The sequence below is a fragment of the Falco cherrug genome, chromosome 6 (genome assembly GCF_023634085.1).
Source record: "Falco cherrug isolate bFalChe1 chromosome 6, bFalChe1.pri, whole genome shotgun sequence".
Lineage (NCBI taxonomy): Eukaryota > Metazoa > Chordata > Aves > Falconiformes > Falconidae > Falco > Falco cherrug.
The window spans coordinates 73486384-73499214 of NC_073702.1; the positions used below are offsets into that span (position 1 = coordinate 73486384).

Genomic DNA, 12831 nt, shown 5'->3' on the forward strand with positions numbered 1-12831 from the left:
CTGGCTGTGTGCCCTCCCAATTCCTTGTACTCCTCCAGTCTTCTTGCTGGCAAAGCCTAAGAAAAGTCCTTGACTTAGTGTGAATATTACTTAGCAACAACTAAAAACATCAGTATTTTATCAACATTACTCTCACACCAAATCCAAAACACAGCACTGCACCTGCTACTAAGAAGAAAATGAACCCTATCTCAGCTGACACCAGGATATAGGGCTGAAGCTGAAGAAGGCAGGGTAGGGGTGAAAGAGCTGTTGATATTCCCCCTCCTGTTGATGAAATCAGCAGACACAGTAGCATCTCCAGTCTCCCAGATGTTCTTCTAACGTGGTTCAGAGCTCAGTTACTCTCTGCATTTTGTATTTATGACTATAGCCATAATTTGTACCAAACATAGAAGAAGAAGTAGTCATTAGACAGAAAGGACTTGAAGGGACACCACTGCCTATTGCACCATGCTAGCATGTAGAGGAATTATAGAGGAATGAAGGCAGGTTAATTAACATTGATAATATACAGCTGTGGGCTGGCTTCAGGGGCAGTGGGTTGGCTTATGTGGATAATGTGTAGCTGTGGCTTGTTCCTGCTAAGTAGTTAAATAGCTCTAAGGGGTATGGAGGAGGAGTACTGTGTGAAGAGGAGGACTGAAAGAAGAGAGAGATCTAGATGAAGAGAGACCTGGAGAAAACAGAAGGAGGAGAGAGAGTGCACCCCAGATGTAGGAGAGACAAGGAGAGGCCCTGGGAGAAGGGGGCCTAGATGAGAAGAGGCTGGCTGGACAAAGAGCCTGGAGAAGGAAGACTCTGGATGCAGAAGTAAGAAGCAGGGTGGACTGGCCTGTAAAGGATGAAGAAACAGCATTGACAATAGATGAACTTTTGAAATCTTGTGGGGGATTGGTGGCTGTGCTGGGACAAGGTGCGGAAACTACTTATTGAAGCCTTGTTGTAGCTGGCTAGTTTGGATAGTGCTGTGACACTATCATAGAAGGCTTCACCCAATTCCCTTTCAGCTATCACCTAAGTTTTCTCCTGAAAATGATGAGATTGTGTTGCTCGCTGCTGCTTCAGGCACTGGATTTCCATACCCTGCTCTGACAACTGGAACATTTTTCCAAAGTCTAGCCTTTGTGGAGAGTCTAAACTTATGCATTCTTGGCCCAAAATGTCTGGTTTAATAACATTTCCCCTTGCTGGTAGTCACCTTCTTGATGTGGTTATGAAGAGACTCATGTCCCTCTTTCTGATTCCGTAGATTCAACATACCAAGTCTACCTGTGTGTGATGCCTCCTTTTTCTGTATCTGAAAATTTTTTTCATGTGTGTGAAGGACAAGCCATATATAGGATGGACAAGAGGAAGTGTCACCAGAGATTTGTACAGCACTCTTAATGTTTGTGCTTGTCTCCAAGAAATACCACTCTTGAGACATATGAGAACTGTAGGTGTGGTGGTTTTGGTTTCAGACAAACAGTACAGGCCAAGAATCATTAATAAAATCAAGTCATGAGGGTGCTTAATTTTTTACTCCTTTAATGAGAACAGCAGACTGAAGCAATGGAGAGTGATGGCAGGAGGTGAGCTATGTCTGCACACTGTGAGCAGAGCATTCTGTGTCTGGTAAACTAGCTGCTACAGATGGGGTGGAGGGCATGAAGCGGGTGCTTCAGTTTGTGGAAAAAAAACCCCACATTATCTTGCTATGTGGGGACTAGGATTTCAGAAACAAGCAAAAAATCTTCTTTACAGTAGAGTGCAGATGAGGAGTTTGAGGTGGGGCAGGAGGACACAGGTGGCAAAGTGGACAAATTCCCCTCTATGCTTCATGAACATTTGTCCCTGCTCAGCAAGTTGGGCAACTATGTGATGCTGGCAGGATGGGTAGGACCCGTGGGGTCCAAGAGAAGGAGGGGAAGCCTCATATCTGTCTGTCTCATGTGATGGGCACAACACTGAGAAGACACTTAGAGGTATCAAGCCCACACCTCTCTCTCTGCACCTCCCAGATTACCCATGGCAGGCTGCTGTGATGAGGTTCTTGAGGAACATGATGGGAAAATGGATCTTCAGACCTCTGCCAGGGAGCTGTGAGAAGTGTGGTGGGAAGTGGTGGTCTAGGGAAAGGCTATGTATTTTCATACACATTGTTGAGGTGGAGGCACAGGTTCTTAAATGGGCTGTTGCCTTTACAGTTGGTGCCTTCACCAACCCTGTCCGTGGGGATGAGGGATACAGAATGTGAAATCATTTGTACCTTGTTGTGTTCTGTACTGTGTTGCCTCCTTCTTTTGCTTCAGGTAGGGGATGAAGAAGAAATTGTTTGAGATGAGGAAGTCCTCTTGGAACTCCTCTCTCTTCTGCTTTCCTCTTGAACACGGGAGAAGAATTTTTGAGGAGACAGTCTTTTATACTAAAACATGCCGTCTGTGTGTGTGCTGGAAAATTATTTTAAGCAAGCCATAGGGAACATGGAGCAGATATCTGATTTCTGATCTGTGAGCTAGGACATAGAGGCAACCCCACAATCCAAACCATGCTGTGTACCTGCTCAGGGTTTCAGATGGGAACCCCATCCACATGCATCCTTGGCTTCATTTCTTAAAACAGAGCATGGCCAAAAAGAAGGAAAGAAAGAGGCAGGCCATGATCACAAAACATGGCCAACCAGAAGTAAACCATCAAGGTGAAGTTTGTTTGCAAAAATAATAGGATTTAATGGAGAAGGAAAATGTGCTTTTCTACGCCTTGCATAATTCTCATTCTGCCTCTCCCAGGCAGCATGAAGGGCAGGAGTGTTTGTTTTGGGGAGTGAGGCTGCTGAGCAAACCCTGCTGGGGTCAGCTCACACTGTCACATGTTGTTCAATGCTCTTTGGAACCAAACAACGTCAGAGAGAGGGAAGGAAAGGGGGAACAGCTCCATCCTCCTCACCTCCCTCCCCCAGCTCCAGCTAGACAGCCACAGAAATGCTTGTCCCAGGTCCAGGCTTCCCCCATGGAAAGGTAAATACAACCCGGGGTGTTAACAGCCCCCTTGCAGACTGGTTGGCACTGAGGAAAGTGATCCTGGGCAAGTTGCCCCACTTCTTCCTTCTCCATGAGCACCAGGAGAAGACACTGGCAAACAGTCACCAGTGTGCAGAGGAAGCAGTAAGGCTGTTACTGATGGGAAGCTGTTATCTTGGGATGTCTGTCTGAGTTAATTTTTGACCTGGTAGCAAAGGAGTGGGTTGGGGATTTTGTATGGGACCTGTCCTTGTGAAGAAATGGCACTTCATCACCCAGAAAGTGTAACTTCATCTCTTTGGCTCACTGTTCCTTCAGGGGGCTTGTTGGTTTGTTCTTTGCCTTTTAGAACATTGCCACTTGAGGTCTGTTTTTTGGGATGTGAGGCGCAGAATGCAAATGTCTTTGGACCTGAAGGAGAGTTCCTGCTTTTAATTACTACTGATGGGCAATTAATCTGCCAGAACAGAAGTGGAGAATTAATGTAGTGAAAATCTCCTCTGGTCTACTAGTAAATCAACAAGTGGTAGCAAGCAGTGGTGTTGAGTTCCTCTGACCCAAAGTTAGGTGCAAGGAAAAAATAAGAGAGAAGCACTGATGTTTACAGACACAGTGAAGATGACAATGAGCAGAAGGTACATGATGTTTGTTCATTCCCCTTGGTGGAGCACTTAATAGAGGTTGCTCATGCTAGTCACTGAAGTGCCTGTCCAAAATTAGTCATGGGACCATCTCCAACCTGGGTCCCTGCCATGGAAGAGAGCTGTGACGGGAAGAAGTTGCTGATCAGCAAATTTTTGGAAAGTCCGTATCCTGATCGCCTTTTTCCAAACTGATCCGTTTTTCAGGTGGTCAAGGAGGAGGTTTTCCGAGGTCCTGCATTAGCCTTGGAAAGTGTACAAGAATCAAGAGATCTCTTTTCTCCCATAGCTTGAGCTGTGTGATCAAAAAGTTTCATTCCAGCTGCCTTCATGCCAATCCTCCAAGGGAAAAACCAGTGGTGTGCTAGGAGGGAAGTTCTCAATAGACATGGGATGAGGAACTTCTTGGGAAGAACTCTCAGTGGTCAGTGCATGAGAGAGGCCAGGAAACTGGTATGGGAGGAGCAGGTCCCTGTAGGGCCATTGACACAGCAGAGCTCTGTGAGCCATCCCATGTGATGCCGACCCCAGGCTCCACTCAGTGGATGTGGGGAGTGCAGAGGTGAGATAGAGACTCAAGGGACTCCATAGAAGTTAGGCTCATTGTAGCATTTTAGCCCAAAGCTACCTGCCCACGTATGGCAGTGAGGGTGGCTGCTGGGGTGAAACAAAAGACCTTGATGGACACGAGGTGCAGCATCTAGAGACAGAAGTGGAGACAACCCTATTTGGAGTAACACTTCTATGACTTACACACTAGAGATGCGCTTTGTTGGAACAAGAGGGAAATCTGAGGCTCAGCCTGTTCTGAATTTATCCAAACTTAATACCAGAGACTTTGTTTCAGGAGAAACTTGAGGGGTGGAGAACAGATCATTCACGTCTGTAGTAGTAAGTTGAACAGGACCAGGTTACGAGCAGTGAGATGGGCTTGCTAAATGGTTAGCGTGTTGTTTTGATGTTATCAGGGTCTTTGGTGTAGCTTAGGCTACCGGGTGGGTCAGGTAGCCATCTCCTGAACAAACCTTGGGCATAGTTCAGGGGTTAGCATAGACCAGGAACAGTTCTTGGTACACATCATGAGCGCAACAGTCTTATTTTGGAGACCAAGAAATCTGGTGAGTGGCCTTCTATTTCATCAGAAAACTGTTCCAGGACTCACTGGTTCCTGACATAAATGTAAGACTATTAAAGGTGGCTTCAGACATGGGTTACTGCTATATCCTCAGGCCTTTTCTGTCTAAGAAGCCACAGAAGTAGGTGGAACATGTGGCCCTTTTGTATCATTTAACACTTACAGTGTATAGTCCTGTTGTAGATGTTGATTCAGAAAAAAACTGATCTAGCCTCATTTAACAAATCCAAATCTCCAGAATTTTTTTCCTTGCACAAAAAAAGCTTATAAGAACCTTGTGGGGGATATTTCCAAAAGAACAGGGAAGATCTGGACAGGATCATTTTCACGCTTTTAATGGGGAAATTGAGATAGGAAGAAGGAAATAAAATGCTGCAGAGTCTCTGTGTTAATTTGACCTTTTTGATTTCTGCATTTTCTTCATGGTTTTGATTTGGGTTCTTTTATACTCTCTCTATATATATAGCTACAGTTGTGGAGAAGGAGCATCTCTTTCTTTGGCTTGATACAGCTTTAAATTCAGATACATGGGCATCAATTAAATTGCTTAAAAATAGGCTCCAGTGCCATGGGGAAACTCCTTGGGTTTTTTTCTAATGCACTCGGATGAAATCAGCCCTGCATTGCTCTAACAACTTTTCAAGATAATGTGGAAAATGGGCTCCAAAGAAAGGACTTTTTGCCTCCATGACTAGTTGTGATGGAAGGAAAGAAATTAATTGTGCATCTGTAACTGTTGGAGGAAACAATAAAAATAGCCTTGGTTTTGAACTTTTAGCGCTATGGAGCTCATGACTGCATCTGTACTACAGGACATTTAATTTACTTTTATGGCTGCTACTGAACACAGATCTGATGTTTTCAAAAACAGTCTATATATCACCCCACATCTTGTTTCTAGGTAGAGATAGTTCATACATATATATGTGTGTGTATAAAGTTTATTGATCACCATTTTGTCATCCAATCACTTGCTATCAAGAGCTGCTTGTACCGTTCTTCACACTCAGTTTTCAGTCTTGATTACTTCAGTACCATCAGCAACACTGGTTGCTGTTTTAGTTATTCTGTTTTCTAAATCACTTGGGAATATGTGAGACTGCACAGACTTACTTGTTTAAAAAGATTGTATGACTCAATGAGCCTTGAGTCAAAACCACAGAGAAAATTACTGTTAGTAACAATAAAAGATCACAATTACTGGTTTAAGACATTTATTTCTCTATGTGAATAAAATAATAATACATATATTGCTTCACATCCTCCAAGAGCTGTATGAACCTGAACTGATTGAAGATCCAAACATCTCCGTGAGGTAGGCTGGAATAGGTGGCTGAGGTGCCAAAGTGGCTTGTGTATTTAAAGTGAAAAAGGGAGTGACTTCAGCGAGGAAAAACCTGGGTCTCCAGAAGCAGTGTGCTAACGGGACATGCCCTCTGGAAGCTTCTTGTAATGCTTATTTGTAGGAGGGTTTAGACAGAGGAGGAATCCATCAAAATCACCTACTCAAGGCAGTGGAAATGTTGCTGGTACAAGGGCACTGACCCAGGAAAGCCTTATATTCTTACTCTGCCAAGATCCTGTAAGGATACAAAGGGTCTTGTTATTTTGCTGAAGTGTAATCTCAACTCAATCTCTAAAAAACTTAGTGACTGCTAATTACCTTTCAGAATAAATGTACGTCATGGGTGCAGCCTGCAGGTTTATAAACCTACATTTAGATGCCTCCACAGATGGGGTCTCGGTGTGTGCTGGGTGTCTAGGTCTGCAGGCATCCAGCCCGCAAGAACTATGGTCACTGGCAAACTATTTATATTACCACTAGTAATAAAATTTTGATTCACCTCACCTCAAAGTGAAGATTGGGGATTTGGTTTAATTGCACAAGCCTAGTGCCTTTTGAAGGGCTCTGAGGTATCTGCTTGGCCTCTGGCCATCTCTTCTGAAAAGCAATGTTTTCCTGTATGTCATTAGCCATCTCAGCCAGACAGGTATATATGGTTTAAATACTCCAAGACACCTCAGGTACCACTAAACATTTCAGTGTAGCTTACTGAATCAAACTTTTTGTGTCCAATTTCATAGATTTCTTTTCAAGCAACTCAGTAGGTTGAATCCTGAGCTGGAAAAAAAATTGATATTGTACCTCAAAATACCCTGTTGGTTTCAACTTCTAGTGCTGTATCCATCAACGCAGCTAAAAATCTAAGACCCCATTAGGAAGAGTTTTCATCCTGAGCATTAGCATCCATCAATATTACATATAGGTACATTCTTCCAAGAAAGAGTATTTCTGTAGAAAAACTACACTTGGAACCAAACTCAAGAGCTCTCATGCTTTTCCCAGCCCAAATTCTCCTTTGATCAGGCCTAACAGATGTATCTTACAGAAATTTGATGTTGGAGATGTGTCATCTGCTCCTAACCAGTCTATTTGCTATCAGCAGAAATTGCTTCCTAAAGAGAATGATTGTTCACAGAGACTGAGGGATCACATAATTTGTTTGTAAAATCAGCTAACTGTAGGTTGCTTCTGCACCATTTACTTTCCTGAGTTCCTAAGTGGGTGCTTTTGTAGCATCTTAATCTCCTGACAATAAACATGTCCTATTTTTGGTATGACTTGGGTTTCCTGAAACCACTGTCTGACTGAGGATACCCCTATGCTGGACAAATGCTACAAGATCTCTTCCCTAGAGCCATCTCATCATACTTTCTTCAGTTTCTGGAAACTTTCAAACCTGGAAATTCTACAAATAACAGAATAAGGACTTCTAGAAAATTCAGAAAACAAGGATCTGAGCTCTCCTTTTATTTTGAACCAGGCTCTGTCCAGTCACATCAATGGCTGAGGCTCTGCCTGAACATCTCTTGCTGGGATGAGTTGTAAAATCAGACCTCTCAGTTTCACCAAAAGATAAAGGAATGTCTCCTAATCTACCACCGAATGCAATGTCTGTGATAGTCACTGCAGCTGGCAGTGATCATCATGTGGCCATTGGTGGAACAAAAGAAGTGTAGGAAGTAAATGCCCAAAGAATATGCTTTGTCCTAAGCTAAAGTGCATTCCCCAAAAGCACATTTGAAACCTTAAGGAAAGAAAAAAAGCTTGCTGTCAGGGAACGTCCAGACATTATTAAAAATTGGACTTCAAAGTCAAAAGTGGAATGCACAACCAGTTGCCTCCAGTCACTAACAAATTCACTCTCCTTCACCTGCCTAAGAGCTGCACAGTGGTGGGAAGAAGGAGAGATGGGAAGAGAACAAGAAGCAGAGTTCTGTGAACATATTTTACCCTTTAAAATTCAATTTTCTAGGTCATTTTGAAAATAAAAAGAACAGAGGGAGGATACATTGGTTCCCTTGATGGTTGAAAATACTGTGAAATATTTTCCTAATAATTTATTGAAAAATCTACTTCTCCCCCACCCCCACCAAAATCTAAAATAAAGCGAAAAATACTGAATTTTGCCCCCACCCCACCCCCGCCCCAAACTTTTACTCTCATACATAACTTCCATCAAAATGAATTGTCTCCTTAAACACACATCAGAGAATTGCACGTGTACATCCTTTATCTGTACTTTCTCACAAACGGCTGCCCTGCAAGCCCTATGGAGTTGTGCATATAATTCAAAGAAGTAGTTGATAAACCAGCAGGACAAAAAGGTCCTCTGATGCCCTTCAGTCCTGCAGTACTTACTTTGAACAACATTTCAGCAGCCCCCCGTGGCACGACCCGGAGGCAGTGAAGGTGGGTGGGCATGCCCCAGCACGGCAGAAATTTCCCTGGCTCCTGCATTCTGCGGTGTCAGCAAAAATAGGATCTGCAGAACCTGCGGGAAGTGAAAAATGTCAGAATCTCCGTTTTCAGTCTGAAATGATGAAGGAGATATATATACATATATATGCAATAAATAATGTGTTGGGTTTTTAGGAAGAGTGCCATCATGAGTACTGATGTTCTTGATCCCATCCACTGCATAGGCCCATCCCGACAGCATCAGATTCTGCCTGTCAGTTGATGGTTGCTTTTTTCCTCATATGCACACACTTCTGCTTACAAGCCCTTTCGTTCTTTGTAGGATTCACTTTGCTTCTCACCTGAAACAGCCTGGAGGAGGAGGAAGAGAACAGCAAACAGCACATAGAGGATCCTCATGGCTGCCAGTAGTTTGTGAGCTGTGTGCTCCTGCAAAAAGCCTGACAGACTGATGGAGGATGAGGTTAGTTTGAGGAAGGGACTAGGAAAGCCACCTGGTATTTATAGGGCCTGTGGGATTGTGCAAGTTTGACGGCTGAGTGCTTTGTCAATAAGTAACTGCAACGAACCTTCTGGAAAGCAGACTAGTTATCCCCCTTATCGCAGGTTGCAATGAAACGTGCAGCGAAGATGTTGCAATCCCCAAGGGTGAATTTCCACTGACCGTGTCCATTGTATAATGTGACCATCAGCCAAGCCCCACTGAGCTGCACTGATTTGCATGGCTTTTGCAGACCTGCTTCCAACATGGGCATGGGGATGGAGCAGGCAGAGGGCTTGGGAGTCAGCCACTGTCACAGTCTGGTCCCAGTGTTGACCCTGGATCCATCACTTACTGACACATGATATTTTGCCTCCATCTCCCCATCCCTGTCACCAGGCAGATGATGTCAAAGGCAGAGGAAAGCATTGGGAAAGATTTGCGACACTGCAACTTTGCTTTGTCACTTTTTAAACAGGTTTCAGAACATCCTCACCCACTGCAAAGGGCTGACACAAAGCTGTCTCCCTCATTTAATTCTCACTTATGTGCCACTCTGAGTGCTTTGCATTTTTACCAACTTTTGACATCCCCTTTTGTTTCCCCTCACAGTGCCCCAAGGGGTGAGGAGAATGGGCTGGTTCCACTAAGAGTCTTGGCAGGCATAAAGCCTTGAGGTGCAACATTTTCTGAGCTTCACTTCAGAGCACGATCCCCATGGCTGTAAATTTTCTGAGAAGCATTGGTTAGGGGATCAAAGCACTGAAGGGTCTTCCTCATAAAATCTTGGGCTTGTAGATGTCAAATGACTGCAACAGCTTTGCCCCCATGGGAATCCTGCCTTTGCCCAAGTACCATCACACGTCATGAACAGGTTAATCTCTGTCAAAGCCCAGGCATTTCTGCAGTTCCTAGCTCTGACATTCTGGTTCAGTGGTTTGTTTCCTTATTACCTCGTTTATTATATTTAACTCAGAGTTAATGGTATTTTTGTTCTAAGAATTATTCATAGGATGAAAACGTTACTGATGTTTATGTTTAAGCTACATACTTAAGCTTAAGCAGCTGAGAAAGTAGCAACAAGGTGAGTTACTTGTTTATGCAGTCAATAACAGTAAGATGAACACTGGTTTTCGTCTTCCACCCATAAAATCTAATTAACCAGCAAATGCCAAGTGCTCCAGAATGTCCTTTTTTGTACCCTTGCCTTAGAAATTATCTCTTTTTTTGCCAGGAACTCTCCATTTCTAAAGGAGAGGAGAGCTGATTTGTCACTCCTCTCTTTTCTCTTTCAACAAGCTGTCAGTGGGGCACCTCGAGAAAGAGACCTGACCTGCAACATGAATGTGAAAAAAACAGGAAACAAACCCCTTTCAATTTTATGAAAACCCATTGAAATGTGAATTTCCCCCGCCTATCTTTTACATAGGCAGGATGACAGTGTTGTGCTATTTTGCAAAAGGAAGAGTGCTTTTTGAGCACTCATTGCTCCCTAAGGAAATTCATGGTCAGGAGGAGCATTGTTTTCCCCAAATAACATCAGAATGTAGCATTGGGGAAGGTGGTGATGACTCTTTGCTGTCACACACGGTATGTGAACAAGCCCCGCTCGCTTTCAGGGCTGTACTGTTCCCACCTGTGGAACAGAATAAATCTATTATCAGAGTCAAATTGTTTAAGTTTCAGTGATGCAAATGGCTGTAGCGATTATAGATTTTGCTGAACAATCTTATTTCTTGCAGAAGGAAAACAGCCTTCTAGGAAAGTGAGCAACATATTAAGCCCTGCTAGGACAGGCAGCCTAAAAATGTCATTCAGAGCAATAGGAAAATTCCATGACTTTGGTGCCTAGTAAAACCAGACAAGTCCAAGCTGGTTGCTTAAAACCAGGCCAAACTTGTCTAAAACACCTCAAGAGCAGAACAATTTGTGCAGCGCAGCAGTGGCCTGGGGCTGGAACATGACAGTGTGTGCATGGAGCTGTGTCCCACGGCAGTCAGGGCCAGGCAGGAGTCCTGGAGATCTCTGTTGAATATTAACTTCCAGACATGAGCTGGGGACTGAAGGAGTTGTAGGTACCTACCCCAGAGAAATCAAGCTCTCTAAGCAGACAGGTGGTGGAGGGACTTCACTTAATAAAACCTTATACAAGAATATTGCAATGCAAGTAAGACATAAAAGATTCCATGAGGATATTGGTAGCAAAAGAGAGAAAGGGAAGACACACGTGACACTCAGCAGACCTTTAATTTTGCCTTTGCGATCAGGAAGGTATGTGCAGCCTATAATAGTCAAAGCTCCCTTACCTGTGCTCCAGCATCTGAGTGCTGGACTTGGTACAACAGGACTTGGTACAACAGCAAATCTGTGGATGGTCATGAAGGATGCAATATCTCAGAATGGTGTCCGCTTTATTTCTTCCCATTTACTAACAGGAAATTTCGTAAACCTGTAAGGTATGAATAGGTATTTATGCTTTTATGTTTGCAATCCTATTTTGCTGAATTTCGCCCTAGCAGCACACCTTCCCAAAGGTGATATTGCAAGCAAAATCTGAAATGTTGAGTGGGACCAGCCCTGGCAAACATCACTTCATGTTGCTAAAGAAGCGTGCAATGACTGAGTAGATTTCTCTGTCTTCTTCAAGGCAGGTGTTTTTCTTCTCTTCTTCCCTTCTTGGTTGACAAACCACCTCCCATAATAGTTCACAATGAGCACCATACAGCTTAACAATTGCTTTTTGCCTCAACACTTTCTCAAAGGTGTTGTCTTAAGCACAACTTAACAGCTAATGGCTAATAAAATATTTTTTAGAGTCTAAGAACTATTATACTTTTGAGAATGGTTATTTATAATGGGGTACATGTATTTGGACACTGGTAGGGCTTGATTTTGCCATTTTAATTATACCTTTAAAACCACAATGCATGTTTTTTTAGGAAAGCATATGCTTACATCCCATTAAAACCAAGCTCATGTTAGCATATACCTCAGTATTCTCCTGGCTTTCATAATTATGCCAGAAATCCTTATAATACGTGCAGAGTGACTTCTGTTTGCAGTGCTTCATTTTCCATTAGTCACCGGTAAGTTAATTAATTATGTTAATAGTATGTTCTTCAATTGTGCCCTTTGTCCAATGCTTCCAAGACTTATCAAACAAGATAAAAGAACAAAGACTGAAATTCCACATTCATTTTATCATTATCACCATGTACACACAGGGCAATTTCAACTAACACTTTTGGGTTTTCCCACTTTTGGAGACGGCTAGTCTTCTTGTACGGTTTTCTGTGTGGGAAATCAATGACAATTAAATTTACAGCCCTTTCCTTTGCAATGTAAGTGCTGGCTTGTTTCTCTTCCACAGCTGACTGCAGATACATGGTGATAAGAGTTGTGTACTCTTTGCACCTCTGCCTGGATAGCCACAGGTGAAGGTGGCATGCAACCTGCTTCTCTATTGCACCTTACATCTCTTGAGACCTAGGCATAACTTTCATAGTTCAGGGAAGGAGCAGCTCAGACCTGCTGTCAGTCTGCAAATCCATGTGTTTTCTCGACCACTGCCATGTCCATTCAGTAACTTGTCATCCCATGGGATAGCCTTTGGCATCGTCTCACGAAGGGCACAATGAGAATGGGAACATGAGAGCTGATGTTGCTTCAACCATGGAAATTTTCACTTAGTGGAAATCCTATAATTGCTCTTGTGCAAAATATTCCCACATATAACTTTGTCAGTAGGGTGGTTTATGCTATTTCACATGAGCTAACTGGGTGCACAAAGCTCCAAGCAAAGACCACCA

At 43.2% G+C, this 12831-nt stretch overlaps 1 protein-coding gene and 1 long non-coding RNA gene across 2 annotated transcripts; one reads left to right on the top strand and one right to left on the bottom strand.

Moving 5' to 3' along the window:
- The first annotated feature begins 163 nt into the window (after positions 1-163).
- LOC129736385 (uncharacterized) lies at positions 164-6192 on the top strand. The gene is made up of 2 exons (XR_008732891.1): positions 164-5163; positions 5491-6192. It is a non-coding gene; the product is annotated as an uncharacterized LOC129736385 (long non-coding RNA).
- Positions 6193-8477: 2285 nt separating this feature from the next.
- On the bottom strand, positions 8478-9024 carry LOC114017042 (gallinacin-10-like). The gene is made up of 2 exons (XM_027811561.2): positions 8883-9024; positions 8478-8614 (listed from the first exon to the last, which is right to left on the bottom strand). Exons 1-2 carry the CDS (start codon positions 8938-8940, stop codon positions 8478-8480), a joined length of 195 nt encoding a protein of 64 aa, XP_027667362.1. The 5' UTR covers positions 8941-9024.
- Between the last annotated feature and the right edge of the window lie 3807 nt (positions 9025-12831).